The sequence below is a fragment of the Equus przewalskii genome, chromosome 2 (assembly GCF_037783145.1).
Source record: "Equus przewalskii isolate Varuska chromosome 2, EquPr2, whole genome shotgun sequence".
NCBI classification, from domain to species: Eukaryota; Metazoa; Chordata; class Mammalia; order Perissodactyla; family Equidae; genus Equus; species Equus przewalskii.
The window spans coordinates 44,106,941-44,120,539 of NC_091832.1; the positions used below are offsets into that span (position 1 = coordinate 44,106,941).

At 61.7% G+C, this 13,599-nt stretch overlaps 2 protein-coding genes across 12 annotated transcripts in view; one reads left to right on the plus strand and one right to left on the minus strand.

The window, feature by feature from the left end:
- Positions 1–286: 286 nt before the first annotated feature.
- On the plus strand, positions 287–5,338 carry TNFRSF25 (TNF receptor superfamily member 25). Of its 3 annotated transcripts, none has more exons than XM_008534686.2 (10): positions 287–429; positions 964–1,084; positions 1,271–1,405; positions 1,757–1,924; positions 2,018–2,096; positions 3,367–3,422; positions 3,521–3,628; positions 3,833–3,867; positions 4,350–4,527; positions 4,741–5,338. In XM_008534686.2, the coding sequence occupies exons 1-10, from the start codon at positions 388–390 to the stop codon at positions 5,067–5,069; spliced, it is 1,251 nt and encodes a 416-aa protein (XP_008532908.2). In that variant the 5' UTR covers positions 287–387; the 3' UTR covers positions 5,070–5,338. The 3 variants fall into 3 exon arrangements, with proteins under 3 accessions (XP_008532908.2, XP_008532910.2, XP_008532909.2); XM_008534688.2 differs by having other exon boundaries at positions 290–429; positions 3,347–3,429; XM_008534687.2 differs by having other exon boundaries at positions 323–429; positions 1,045–1,084.
- Positions 5,339–5,600: 262 nt separating this feature from the next.
- ESPN (espin) overlaps positions 5,601–13,599 on the minus strand; it is a 32,149-nt gene continuing 24,150 nt past the window's right edge. For 3 of the 9 annotated variants that reach the window (XM_070603885.1, XM_070603874.1, XM_070603871.1), the window contains 5 exons: positions 12,824–12,969; positions 12,477–12,740; positions 7,808–7,887; positions 7,699–7,710; positions 5,601–6,511 (listed from right to left, as the gene is read on the minus strand). In XM_070603885.1, the coding sequence (XP_070459986.1) occupies positions 6,364–6,511; positions 7,699–7,710; positions 7,808–7,887; positions 12,477–12,740; positions 12,824–12,969 (650 nt within the window). In that variant the 3' untranslated portion in view covers positions 5,601–6,363. Of the gene's footprint in view, positions 6,512–7,698; positions 7,711–7,796; positions 7,888–8,369; positions 10,618–12,476; positions 12,741–12,823; positions 12,970–13,198; positions 13,377–13,599 lie in introns of those variants that run through there. The other 6 variants (XM_070603895.1, XM_070603892.1, XM_070603862.1 and 3 more) reach the window with 4 other exon arrangements.

Here is a 13,599-nt window from a genome sequence, read left to right on the forward strand (position 1 = left end):
GCTGAGGGAAGGCTCTGATGCCCAGAGAGGGGAAGTCCCTTCACCTCGAAGCGGTGGTCTCAGGCTGGGGCCTAGAATCCAGGTGTGGGGACCGCGATGCGGCCCTGTCCTGTGCGCATCTTGCTGCTCGCAGGCGGCCTCAGCTGAGCTCAGGTGCGCGGGGGCAGGCCGCAGGGGCTGGGGAGCTCCCCTTCTAGGGAGCCGCGGGGCCACGCCCTGGCCCCCACCCCGGGGGCGGGCTCTCCTGGGCGGCGCGGGGCGGGCCCTGCGGGCGCTGGGCTGGGCGCACACCGTGGCGGGCAGTGCGGGGCGGGGCGGGGCGGGCGCAGCGGGCCAGGCCCCGGCCGGCGCACGCCCGTCGGAGGGCCCAGCGCGGCGTTGAGGGCCATGGAACCGTGGCCGGGGGGCTGCACAGCAGCGGTGGCTGCGGTGAGTGGGGACGCGGGGCGTGGGGTACGGTCTGAGCCTTGCGTGGGCCTGGGTCCCCGCAGGCGCGCCTGCGGCCAAGGAAGGGGCCCCCTGGCGAGTCTGCGCTCCCAGCCTGGCTGACGGCTGGGCCGGCCCTCCCTTCCGACCTAATTAGAGGCTCAACCAGGCAGGGCTCTTCCGCCGAGAGGAAACACCTTCCCAGGGGCCAGAGGGGTCTGGGGACCCCAGGCAGAAAAAGATCAGGGTCCTTCACCTTAGAAAAAGCACGGGTTGGGGTGGGGCTCCCTGATTCCTGCCCTGGGGCCCTGGGGCCCTGGTGGAGGGGAAATGTGTGAGAGGGGCTGGTAGGGGCCTCTACTCTGCTTCTCTGAAGGCTGATCCGGGCAGAGAGGGAAGGAAGTTAGTCTCACCCGCACCTGAGAAGTGGGCTCCACTGAGGGCAAGTGCTGGGGCCTCTGAAGTCGGGGAGCCTGGGCAGGGAGAGGCCCCCACATGGGGCAGCCCCGCTGGGAGCCAGCAGCACCTGTCCCTCAGGCTCTCCTCCTCGTGCTGCTGGGTGCCCGGGGCCAGGGCAACATTCCCAGCCCCAGGTGTGACTGTGCCCACAACTTACAGAAGAGGAATGGTCTGTTCTGTTGCAGGGGCTGTCCAGCAGGTGAGCGGCTGGAGGGGTGGGAGGGGCGTGGTGGGAAGTGAGGGCAGCCTGAGAGCAGGTGGGGGCAGGCAGGCCAGGAATGGGGTGAGGGGAGGCTAGGAGGGAAGTAGGGAGCCAGAGATGGGAAGGGAGGGAGGAAAGGTGGGAGCCCCCTCTGACTATCTGACCCCAGTGTGGGTTCCACAGGGCACTACCTGAAGGCCGCTTGTACAAAGCCTTGTGGCGACCCCACCTGCCTTCCATGCCCCCAGGGCACCTTCCTGGCTAGGGAGAACCACCATGAGACCCGCTGTACCCGCTGCCAGGCCTGTGATGAGCAGGGTGAGGGGCTGCCTAGAGCTCACTGGGGGTCTCTTGAGGACAGGCTGTGGCCAGGGTCTTTCTGAAGGAAGTGGCTGGCTTGGGCTCAACTTTTGGGTGTGAGGGCCCTGTGCCCACCTGCCCCGGGGCCTCCCCCCTGACCCTCTCTCCCTGCTGACTTTCCTATCTCTGTACATGCCTCAGCCTCTGGTCTGCAGTCATCTCTGAACTTCTCTCCCTTTTGGGGTGGCCCTGTCTCTGGTCTATTCTCATCTCCATACTCTGGGGGATCTGTCCTGCCTCTGTGTGGGGGTCTCTGGCCCTGATGGCTTCTGCTCTCTCCACCCTCCTGAACCCCCCCCCCACCACCAGCCTCCCAGGTGGCCCTGAAGAACTGCTCAGCAGTGGCGGACACCCTCTGTGGCTGCGAGCCAGGCTCGTTCGTGGAGTGCTTGGTCAGGCACTGCCCTGACGGCTCACGCTTCCGCTGCCTTCCATGCCCAGACTGTGGGGCCCTGCACCGCCACGCGCGGGTGCCCTGTGAGTACCTGCATTCCAGGCTACCTACTCCCATTCCCGCTCCCCCTGCCTCCTTCTCTCCTGACCTGACCCACGCTATCTCCTGGACTGCAGGTTCTGGCAGAGACATCGGCTGTGGGACCTGCCTGCCTGGCTTCTATGAATATGGCAACAGCTGCGTGTCCTGCCCCACGTAACTTCCTGGCTGCCCTGGGCTGGGGAAAAGGAGGCTGGGAGCGGGGTGAGGGTCTAGGGGGAAGGAGCTTGGCCTAATGGCAGGTGGACCCCACTTCAGACAAACACTGGATGGTAAAGGGAAATCTGGATTCACCTTATGCCAGATAAAGAAGGGGGCATAGCTTCACTTCCTGCTAGACTCGACTTCGGTAATTCTTCCAGCTGTCCATTAAGGATAGGGTCGGTCACTTTGGAGAGAGCCACGTTGATAGAGTTTCAAAACTTGGACTGAGGGGCCGGCCCCGTGGTGGAGTGGTTAAGTTCGTGCGCTCTGCTTCCGTGGCCTGGGGTTTCACCAGTTTGGATCCTGGGTGGGGACATGGCACCTTTCATCAGGCCATGCTGAGGTCGCGTCCCACATGCCACAGCTAGAAGGACCCACAACTAAAATATACAGCTATGTACTCGGCGGATTTGGGGAGAAAAAGCAGGAAAAAAAAAAGGTTGGCAACGGTTGTTAGCTCAGGTGCCAATCTTTAAAAAAAAAACTTGGGGGGGCTGGCCCCGTGGCCGATTGGTTAAGTTCTCGCACTCCGCTGCAGGCGGCCCAGTGTTTCGTTGGTTCGAATCCTGGGCACGGACATGGCACTGCTGATCAAACCACACTGAGGCAGCGTCCCACATGCCACAACTAGAAGGACCCACAACTGAAAATACACAACTATGTACCAGGGGCTTTGGGGAGAAAAAAGGGAAAAATAAAATCTTTAAAAAAAAAACAAAAAAAACTTGGACTGAGATTCAGGACCTGCCACTTGTTCTCTGGGGCATCTTGGGAAAGTTACTTCGCCTCTCTGATCTTCCCCACCCAAACACGAGAATGTTAGTAGGTCCTTCCCAGGGCTCTGATTAAGGAGTAAGACACTTTATTTATTCATCCACTCAACGATGTTTATCGAGCATCTGCTATTTCCAGACGCTGTTCGAGGTGCTAGGGATACACCAGGAACAAAATAGACAAATCCCAGTCTCTATGGAGTTGACGTTCTAGTGACCCTCAATCTTGTCTAGAAGCAGCTCGATAAATAGTGATTGTTGATATTGTTACTGGGGACACAAGTGACATTTCAGCAGTACTTCGGGAACATTCTTGGGTAGAGTGAGGCTCCCAGGAGAGAGGCCTGGGGAGGGAAGGGTCTCCAGAATGCAGAAGATGTCAGGCAGTCCTGGGTAGCCTCTCCTGGTACGTACTCCCTCATCCCCCAGCCCACCCCCTTCCCTTACAGGAGCACCCTTGGGAGCTGTCCTGAGCCCTGTGCGGCTGTCTGTGGCTGGAGACAGAGTAGGTGGTGTGCTGGGAATGCGAGTAGGAGAGATGGGATGAGCCAAGGGGAGGTTGGGGGGAAGTGACCACCCACCACCCACCAGCTACTCTTTCAGTGTTCTGGGTCCAGGTGCTCCTGGCAGGCCTGGTGGTCCCACTCCTGCTTGGGGCCACTCTGACCTACACATACCGCCGCTGCCAGCCTTGCAAGCCCATGGTTCCCGGTAAGTGCATGCATACACACACGTCCCTAGGGGCCTGGGGTCAGGATGGGTAGCCCAGAGCCCAGTCGGCCCTGATGCAGAGGGGGAAACTGAGGGAGGAAGTGCTGGGGGACTTGCAGAGGAACCCGAGAGGAGCTGGGCCAGCACTCAGGTCCAGGAGCCTTGCCTGGGTGCTGATTAGATGCTGTTTGTCTCTGTTATCAGAGGAAGCTGGGATGGAGGCCCTGAGCCCTCTACAGGTAAGAATTTCAGTAATATTCTGGGAAGAGGGTGAGCAAGCATCCGGGCCTCAGCATTCTGGAACTGAAAGTTTGGGCCTTATTATAACTCGTGGTCCCTAGCACATGGCATGGTGGCTGGCGCTGAGTAGACCTAATGAACACATATGCAAAGAGCAGAGTATCAGTGAATGACAGCAGCACAGTGCCAGCCCTCAAGGGCATCTCAGTCTACTGGGGTCCAGACAGGTAAACAGGGCGTAACAGTTCAGTGGGATGAGCGCCACCACGGCCAGGGGAACAAGAGGAGGACGGCAGGGGCAGAGTATCTGAGGCAGAGGAATAGCTCTTCTGCTGGGCCACAGTGAGATAGCGTGGTTGGCTGGGGGACACTGGGGGATGTTTGCTGACTGAGCCAGGGATGGCCACTCCCAGCCAGAGAGCCCAGCCAAGGGGCCTTACTGGGCAAGCAAGGCTGACCTGGGGCCTCTCTTGGCTTCCAGGTCACCCACCTCACACCCCCAGACGGCACCCACGCCCTTCTGGTGCCACCCAACAGCAGTGAGGTCTGCGCCGTCCAGTTGGTAGGCAACAGCTGGACACCTGGCTCCCCTCAGACCCAGAAGGCGCCCTGCCCAGAGGTGACATGGCCCTGGGACCAGCTGCCCAGCAGAGCTCTTGGTAAGGGAACTCAGGAAGCCTTGACCCCATTCTCCCCAGTCCAAGGTGAGAAGCTGTGGTTTTAGAGGCGCCACTTGCCCATTTCCGGTCCCCTGACCTGGTGGAGCTCCCCTGCTGGCCTCTGCCCAAGGTATCCGCTCTGGCCCTCGCCCAGGTCCCCGCCCCTTGGCTGAAGCCCGCATCCCCCATTGGCTCTCTCTGGCCCGCCCCCAGGCCCTCTGCCACCGCCCACGCCGTCGCAAGAGCCCCCTGCAGCCTCCGGGGCCGCCATGCTCCAGCCGGGCCCGCAGCTCTACGACGTCATGGACGCGGTGCCTGCGCGGCGTTGGAAGGAGTTCGTGCGCACGCTGGGGCTGCGCGAGGCGGAGATCGAGGCCGTGGAGGTGGAGGTCGGCCGCTTCCGCGACCAGCAGTACGAGATGCTCAAGCGCTGGCGCCAGCAGCAGCCCGCCGGTTTGGGCGCCATCTACGCGGCCCTGGAGCGCATGGGGCTGGACGGCTGTGCCGAGGACCTGCGCAGTCGCCTGCAGCGTGGCCCGTGACGCGGGGGCCCGCCCGCCATCTCTGGGCTCTGGTGGCCCTTGCAGAAGCCCTAAGTACGGTTACTTATGCGTGTAGACATTTTATGTCACTTATTAAGCCCCTGGCGCCGACCTGTGTAGCAGCGCCAGCCGGCCTCAGCTCTGGTGCCCCCAGGGTGCCAGTTAAGGCAAAGAATCCTCAACGAGTATCGGGAGGGTGTCAAGAGATTGCCCAGCTGTTTGTTGGGCTGAGTTTGGTTGAGCCCTCGGTATTAAACCTATGAAGAAAAGCTGCTGTTTGATGTTTCCGCTGGGCTGGGGGTGTTAAGTGGCCCAGGCTTGGTTTCCTGGGACGTGGAAAGGGCGGGGAGTCTTGCCACCCCAGGGTGTGGGACCCACGGTGGAGAGCAGAGTGGCCCTTTGTTACCAAACCCGCCTCCCCACTCCCCCTCCGCGTGGCCCAGTTACCCGGAGCGGCAGAGAGGAAGTCGAGCGGGACAGAGGAAGTCTCGGCGACGGCGAGTGAGAGTTGAGAGTGAACGTGAGGCCCGGGCGGCTGAGAGCGCTTTAATGGGGGTGCGAGACGGCGGGGGCGCGGGGACTGGGGAGGCAGCAGTTGGAGGCAGGTCCAGGGCCCCTCGTCCTCCACTCACTCCACCAGGGCAGTGAAAGGGTCCGAGGAGCGCGGGGCCTAGCCGGGGACGGGGCGCAGACTTAACTGGAGGGAAGTGGGGGCAGAGGTGGGGCCCCAGGAGCGGCAACTCCGTCCCGACGGGCAGTTTGCAGTTTTCATCGTTTCTGGTAAACAAATGACTGAGAGGAAACCCTTGGCGGGGATGGGAAATGTGGCCCCGGCTAGGCCGGGAGCAGATCTGGGTCAGGGAGGGAGGAAAACCCCTTCCCCGAGCGTGGGGCCCGCCTCCGCCCAGGATGCGCCAGCCACGCGGGTTCCGGGGTGCGGGGGAGGGGGCTGCAGCCGGTGCGCGCCCCGCGGGGAAATCAAAGTCACCACCCACGGGGCTAGGGAGAGCTCTGCACATTTTGACATTCAACGAACATGCAAATATATGTAAGTAGGCATGCAAATAAGCAGCATCTTTTTGCGTCAACAGCTTGGGCACTTTTTCTGGGCGACTGCGGGGGCGGGCGTGCTCCAGCGTCACCCCGGGCTGAGGATGCGGGGCCTGGGGTGAGGGTCAGGGAGGGGTTCCAGCGCGGGAGGGGAGGGCGGCGCGGCTCCCGGGCCTGCCAGGCCAGGGCGGGAGCTGGGGGGCCCCCCTACGAACTCGGAAGGCTGCGCACAGGAGGGCGGCATCTAGTACTTAGCGATGTCTCCCTTCTTCAGGATGATCTGCCGCTGCCAAGGCGCCAGCTTGGTCTCGTCGTAGCCCAGCGTCCGCAGCTTCTCCGACTGCTCTTTCTCCCGCTGCATCTTCTCCTGCTTCTGTCGCTCCTCCTCTTTCCTAAGCATGGGGTGGGGGCAGAATAGCGGCCCGGGTGAGAGGGTGGGCCGCGTACTGTGAGTGGTCACTGGCAAGGAGTGGGTTACTGAGGGCAGGGGCTGAGCTGCTGAGGACAGAGGGACTAATTAATGGTGGGCGGGGTAATGGGTTCTAGAGGCAGAAGGGCTAGGCAAGCGGGGACAGGGGGTGGGTTAGGAAGCATGTGGTTGAGATTGCTGGGGACAGAGGGGCTTGGTTGGGGGCAGACTGGGGTCACTGGGGTACACATAAGAGCTGGGTGATTTAGAGGCTGTGGCTGGGTTATTGCTGGCTGAGGGTGTTACTGGAAGCAGAGATGCTGGGTTGAGGTTGGCAGAGGGTGTGGAGGGGGCGTTCTGGGGGCAGGGGAAGAGATTACTGGGGCCAGGACCTGAGTTACTCGGGACTGGGGTTGGGCTCCTGGGGAGCAGAGGAAGCACATTATTGGGAGATGGGCTGGGTAATTAGAACAGGTTATTAGAACGTGGGGGCTAGATCTGTGCTGTTGACAAGGTAGCTGCTAAGCACAGGTGGCTTGAGCATTTGAAATGGTGGCACTGAGGAGTATTGTAGGCACAGAACGCACATGGTATCTGAAAGACTTAGTTTTCAAAAGGAGTGTAAAACATCTCATTAATAATCTTTATATTGATTATATATTGAAATATATAATTTCAATTGAAATTATAATTATTTCAGTATATAACTGAGTTTTGATATATTGGGTTAAGTAAAATATACTGTGAAAATTAAGTTCATCTGGATCTCTTTTTTCAACGTAGCTACTAGAAAATTTAACATTACATAAGTGGCTATCATTATATTTCTATGGGACAGCATTGGGCTAGATTACTGGGGACAGAAACTAAGTTCTGAAGGACAGACTATCAAGGTTATTAGCACAGAGGTTGGGTTAACTGCAGAGCAGAAAGGGAGATGGGAGCTGGGTAATTCGTGTCAAAGTTACTACAGCATAGGAGGTAGACTTTGGGGAACAGGGACTAAGTTATTGGGGGAGAGGGGTCTGGTGGGATTATTGGGAACAGAGAGGCTGTGCTACAGGGCTGAGTGACAAGGGGATGTGTTCAAGATGGGTTTGGGTGAAGGGGCAAAAAGACCGTGACTAGGTGCAGGGAGGAGAGGCAGGTCGAGCCCAGCCCCATACTCACCGCTTCTGCTCCCTAGAAGGAAAAAAGACAGCATTAATTGGTGCCACTACCTCAGGGACATGATCAACATACCCTGCCAGGGCCTGCATCTTCCAGACCCCCAGCTCACCTCTCCTCTTCGAGCTTCTTCCGCAGGATGTCCCGCCTCCAGGCAGGCATGCTGGCCAGCCGGGCCTCCTCCTCCTCCTCCTGAAACACGAGCACAAAGCTTCAGGGTCAGCATGGGCTGGGACGTAGGGGGCTGAAGGGGGTGCACCCTCAACTCTGGGAATCTTCTTGAGTCAGGGACAATGGGACACAGATGGGGTCGCAGGAAGAGACCTGTTTGATGCCCTTCTATAGGGCAAATGGATGAAGGTGCCATAACCCCGGTCCCTGTGTCCTAGAGATAGCACCAGAGAGGTCAGAGCTGGGTGTAGGAGGGGAGCAGAGAATGAGATTCCCCATTGGGGCGGGTGGGCAGATGACCCCAGGCCTGTGGCCCAGAATCTCTGGGCAGATACACATACTTGGGCCCCCACAGATCCTGCCAGCTAGGAGAGACTCAGGCTGCCCCCTGGCTCCACTGTGAAGGACCTTCTGGCCTATATTTGTCCTATTCCCAGAATAGACACCAGCTCTACAATTGTGGGGCTACAGTGACACGACGGGGGGCATCCAACACAGGCAGCTTACAGCAAAGAGTTTTATTACTTGGTTGTTACAGGGAAGAAAGGATCTGTACACGTCACACGGAACACTGCACACGTGGCTCCCCTGACTTCAGCCAAAGAGGCAGCTGTGAATTCCAGTGAAAAACCAAAGAGAGAAAGAGAGCCACACGGCCCCAAGGGGGACCCAAAGTCCCTCACTGAGAGGGGCTGCTTCTTCCACCTGGGTGCATGCGGAAGCAGGCAACACTGTAGGGTCAAATGGGAACATCTATTTTGCCCTGTGCCATGCCCCCCCCATCCCAGCCAACACCCCACATCAGGCCATGATGGGACCTCAAAGGCTGAGGCAGCCTGGTCCCGGGCATGCTGGGTTTTCCAAGGCCACCTATCCTGGGTTCTTCCTGCCTGTTTCTGGCCTCCAGAGAGCACCCGACAGGCATCCAGGCCCGGGTTAAGATGCTTCAGGGTAATTTCTGAATTCTGCTGCTCAGATGTCAAAAAGCTCTGCCTCCTTCTCCTTCCAGAAGGAGAAGCTGCGGTCTATGTAGCGGCAGATGTCCTCGTTGCTGAACTCGCCCATCTCAGTCACAAGCTCTAGGGGGTCTTCGGCGGGGGCTTCAGTCCTAGGAGGGTCCGACGTCGGGGGAGGAGCGGCTGGCGGGGGTGGGGACGGGGGCTCCGGTGCAGGGGCAGGCGCCTCCGCCTGCTCCTCTCGCCAGTCCTCCGTCTGAGCTCGAGCGGCCTCTTGGGCCGGCTCCCTCTCCTTCTCCTCTTTTTCTTCCTCCTCTTCTGGCTCCTTCTCAGCCTCTTCCTCCCGGGCCGGCTCAGCCTCTGGGCTGTCTCCGAAGAACTGACGCCTGAGGTCCTCGAAGCCGTCGCTCCAGCCACGCCGGCCGGCTTCCACCTCCTCGAGCACCACGCGGTGGAAGAGGCGGATGAGCTCCCACGGGTGGCTGCCCAACCGGTCGAACATCTCGTAGCACAGCAGGTGGCGGAACTTGCGCTCCTCGCGACTCAGGCCCATCTCGAGCAGCTGGAAGTAGCCAAGCATGAAGAGATCGAGAGTGAGGCTGTCGTAGCGTGGGGGCGCGCCGCCGTCGAGGGGCGGCAGAAATTGTTCCGGCCAGTACAGGCCGTGCGCCAGGCCCAGGCCCGGTGGCTGGCGCGCCGGCACCTGCCGTAGGAGGCTTCGCCAGCGGCCCAGCAGCTTGCCCACCACCTGCCGCTGTTTCAGTAGGCGCAGCAGCCGCTCGTCTAGGCCGTCGGCGGCCCGCGGCTGGGGCACGTCGGCGGCCTCCGAGTAGAGGCCAGCGCCCGCGGCCGCCACGCGGGGCAGCAGTCTGCGCAGGCGCGCCGGGGCGTGGCGCCTCGGGCCGCGGAAGGCCCACTTGCGCCAGTGCTCCAGGAAGAGGTAGACGATGCGCTCCTTGCGCATGTCGATGTAGTCCTGGACGCCGCGCAGCTCGGTGGGGAGCGGCGGCCTGCGCGCCAGCTGCTCGGGCTCCGGCAGCGCCACCTGGCGGCCTGGTGCCTCGGGCGGGCCCAGCACGCCCAGGGGTTCCGCGGTGGCCAGCAGGCCGTTGACAGCGGCGGCACTTGGCTCGTCGGGGCCAGCCGCCACGTAGTCCTCCTCGAGGATAGGCTCGCGGCCCGGGGCGCCGGAGGGCGACGAGAGCTTGCGGCGCGGGTCGCTCGCGGGCGCCGGGCCCTGGGCGCGCAGCTCATAGGTGGCGCGGAGGTGCTGCACCGAGACGCCACACTCGAGGATCTCGCGTGCCACGGCCTCGCGGCACCAGCTGAGCGAGTGGGAGCGGCCCAGGCAGAGCGGGCCCGGCCGCCAGGGCGCGTCGGGCAGCGGCGCCAACGGCTGGCCCGTGTCGGCCGCCAGCAGATCGGCTAGGTGCGCAGGCCGGCCGCCCAGCGCGGCCAGCAGCGTGGCCATGCTCTTGAGCAGGGTGGAGATCTTGCTGCACCAGGCGGGCAGGCTGGCGGCTCGGCCGTGCATGCGGCGCGGGTCGACGGTGAAGCGCGGCGCCGACAAGGCGGCCGAAATGGGCAGCAGCTGCTCCAGCTCCAGTTCCAGCTGCTCCAGGCGCGCCTCCAGCTTCTGCGCCTTGTGCAACACCTGAAGGTTCTCGATTTGCTGCTCGATGCGGAGGATGTCGGCCTCGGTCATGAGCTCGCCGAAGGGCCCGAGGATGCCGTTGTGCTCGCGGGAGTACCTCCAGCCCTCGCGGGGGTAGCAGCACGAGCTGCCGGCCGTCAGCTAAGGCGGGGAAAACAAGAGAGGGGAGGGAGGCGCGTCTCCCTCTGGCCTGGCTCCCGTAGCGCCCGCCGAGGGCGCCCTTTGCATGTCCCGGGTGGTGTAATGGCTCCGCGGGGCTGCGTTTGCACGGACGGGCCTCGCCTGGCCGGCGGGCGATTACGCTGGGACGAGGCTTTGGCCCAGGCCGCCGCTCCAGGCTTTGGGCAGTGTCCACTTTGGTCGCTGACGGGGACACAGCCGGTCGTTGGGCGCTGTTGTAGAGGCAGGGCGGGCAGACGGAGTCTCCACACCTGGCTTGGTTGCTCATTACACCACCGAAGGAACATGCAAAAGGCGTTGAAGCTGCGATGCACCGGCGCATTGTCCCACCCCGCCCAAAGTCTGCGATGTCGATGTCGAGGCCAGACCCCAGTGGGGCCTCTCCTCTCCCCATCCACGACCTTCTCAAGCTGTCCTTCCGCCCAAGCCCTCCCTGTTCCACATCAGTCTTTTATCTGATGGATAAGAGGCTCTTAAAGAGGCTAAATTCCTACTGCAATTCCCACGCCCTGTCATCCCTGGGATAATAGTACAGTTCATACAGCCAGGCTTGCCAAGCACTTCTGACAGTCTCATTTATTCCTCTCTTTTCTCCACTTCTATGCTGCTACTTTAGCACCAGGCTTTTCCAGCCCGGGTTGGGGTGGGGGGGGGGCCCTCACCTCCTCACAGGCCTCCCAATTCATCCTCTCCACTACAATCCTTTCCCCACCTACAAATATGATGATGCCACCTCCCAGTTATCTTCCCTCCCAGGTTCCTCACGGTTCCAGGAGAAAGTCCATTTTCTTCTGGGCAGCTGGCCAGGCCGTGATGATCTGACCCTCACTCACCTCTCCAGCTCTGTCCCCTCCCATAGTACAGTCACCGAGCCACACCCACTCTGACTCCCAGACCTCCCCTGTCCTGCCTGGTTGCTCTTTGCTCCACTCTTTTTCTGTCCACCTCTAGCTTATCTTCCAAGTCAATCTTAGACATCACTTCTTCCCTCGATAACCACGCCCCGAGCCTGAGCAGGATGGTGGAGTAGGGCTGCCCACTGCTCTGCTCTCCCCATCACAGCACTGAGGTGCTTTAACAGCCCCGTGTTTGCCTCCCCGGTCGCTCCCTCTCTCACATAGCCTTGTTTTGTCTCCTTGGGGGCACTTATCACTCTACGAAGGTGCCGTGTTTGCTTGCTGGTTGACCCTCCCCTGACCCCCTCCCGCAGCCACCTTGAGAGCAGGCCCTGACAGATACACAGTGAATCCCCAGAGGCCACAACAGTGTAGCACATAGATAGCGCCCGGGGAATGTCTGTTGAGCAGATCAATGGTAAACTATTCTGCCAGCCGGTGATGATCAACTGACCTGACAAATGAGGAAACTGAGGCTGGATGAGGCTCAGTATCAGCAGCTGGAAAGTGGCAGTGTAGGGAAAGAGCCCAGGCTGGTCTGACAGAGACCAAAGCCCTCTTGGCTACTCAGCGTGGTCCCTGCACCAGCTTGGTCAGCCTCACCCAGGAGCTTGTTGGAAGTGCAAAATCTTAGCCCCACCCAGAGCTCCTGAATCAGAATAGGCATTTTCATAAGATCCCAGGCGATTTGAAGGCACATTAGAGTTGGATGAACATGGCCATCTCACCAAAGAACAGGTTACTGGGCGGTGGAGATGGGGAACAGCCCCAGGAGAGGGGAGGTCATCCAACCCTGCTTTTCCCCAGAGGTAATGGGAACCGCCTGAGGTTGAAGGGCCCGGGCAGGGGGGAGTGTGATGTAGGGGGTGGGCTGTGGGCCCAGCTGCAGACCCCAGGGCCCCCTGGGAAGCCCCACCCACCCACCTTCCGCCTCTGCTCCTCTTCCTCCTGCATCTTCAGCTGCAGCTTGCGCACCATCACCTGGCGCTTCCACTCCGGGATGGGCCGGCCCTGCTCGTCGTGTGTGGGGATGAGCGCCTCCACATCGAGCTGCACGCCAGGCGCAGGGGTGGCGGGCGGCGCCGGCGCCACGCTACCGTTGAGCAGCGGCTGGGGTCCTGCAACCGGCGGGGTGGGGCTCCGGGCCCGTGACGGCGCGGGCGACGCCGGCAGCAGCGGCGAGTCGGGCTGCGGGGAGAAGCGGCGGGGCTTAAGCCCCGGCGGGCAGGGGCGCGGGGAGGCGGGGCGGGGGCGCCTGTCGGACCGCCTACCTGGGAGGCCGGTTGCCCGCTGCCGGAGAACACCGTGGTCAGCCCCTTGCTCTGCGGCGTCGGCTTCAGACTCTTGCCCGCCTTGATCTCAGCCAGCAGCTCAGAGTTGTCGCCCGTCGGGGACATCATGTTGAAAGACTTGGTGCCTGAGCGGAGGCCGGAGACGAGGTGCTGGCTGGGGGCCTGCGTCCCCGCCGACCCCCGACTTGTCTCTCTGCGGCCCCCTCCCCAAGTTAGACCGGGCTGGGGGCCTTCCCTTGGGCCGAGAGGGCAGCTCTCCAGATCCCGGGCCTCGCGAGCAGCCCTCAAGGACCCCAGAGACGGGTTCTCCGCTCGCAGCCCGCGCGGCCCCACCATCCTCCCGGTTCTACTCACGGGGCGTGGGGCCTCCGCCTGGAGGCCCCTGAGAGTTCATGACGGCTCTTGGGCTGGCCCTGGGGCCTCAAGCGAATGTCTCCGCCCAGCGCACTGACTGCCCAGCTCCAAAACACTACCTGGGGCCAGCCACCCGACCTTTGTCCCAGGTTCCCTGGCTCGGCCCTGCCGGGGTGGAGTCTTCCTCCGGCCCTCTGCATCAGCAAAGCCCAGTGACCCTTGGACTGAATCGCCTGGGGCCTCCTTGGCTCTACGGGCTCAGGACCCTAGACGCCGGAACCCAGCCGGTCCCCTCCCCACTCCACCCCCACAGACAGACGCCGCGCAGACACACTGGTTGCAAGCCCGGAGCACACTTATGGCAAAGCGCTGCTTAGCTCTGGGAGACTCAGGAAAACGGA

Excerpts from the sequence above, each read along its gene's own strand:
- TNFRSF25 (XM_008534688.2), top strand. The coding sequence starts at position 388 with ATGGAACCGTGGCCGGGGGGCTGCACAGCAGCGGTGGCTGCG. Across the intron at positions 430-963 it reads GCACAGCAGCGGTGGCTGCG|GCTCTCCTCCTCGTGCTGCT; the intron begins GTGAGTGGGGAC and ends CCTGTCCCTCAG. Across the intron at positions 1,406-1,756 it reads CCAGGCCTGTGATGAGCAGG|CCTCCCAGGTGGCCCTGAAG; the intron begins GTGAGGGGCTGC and ends CCCCACCACCAG.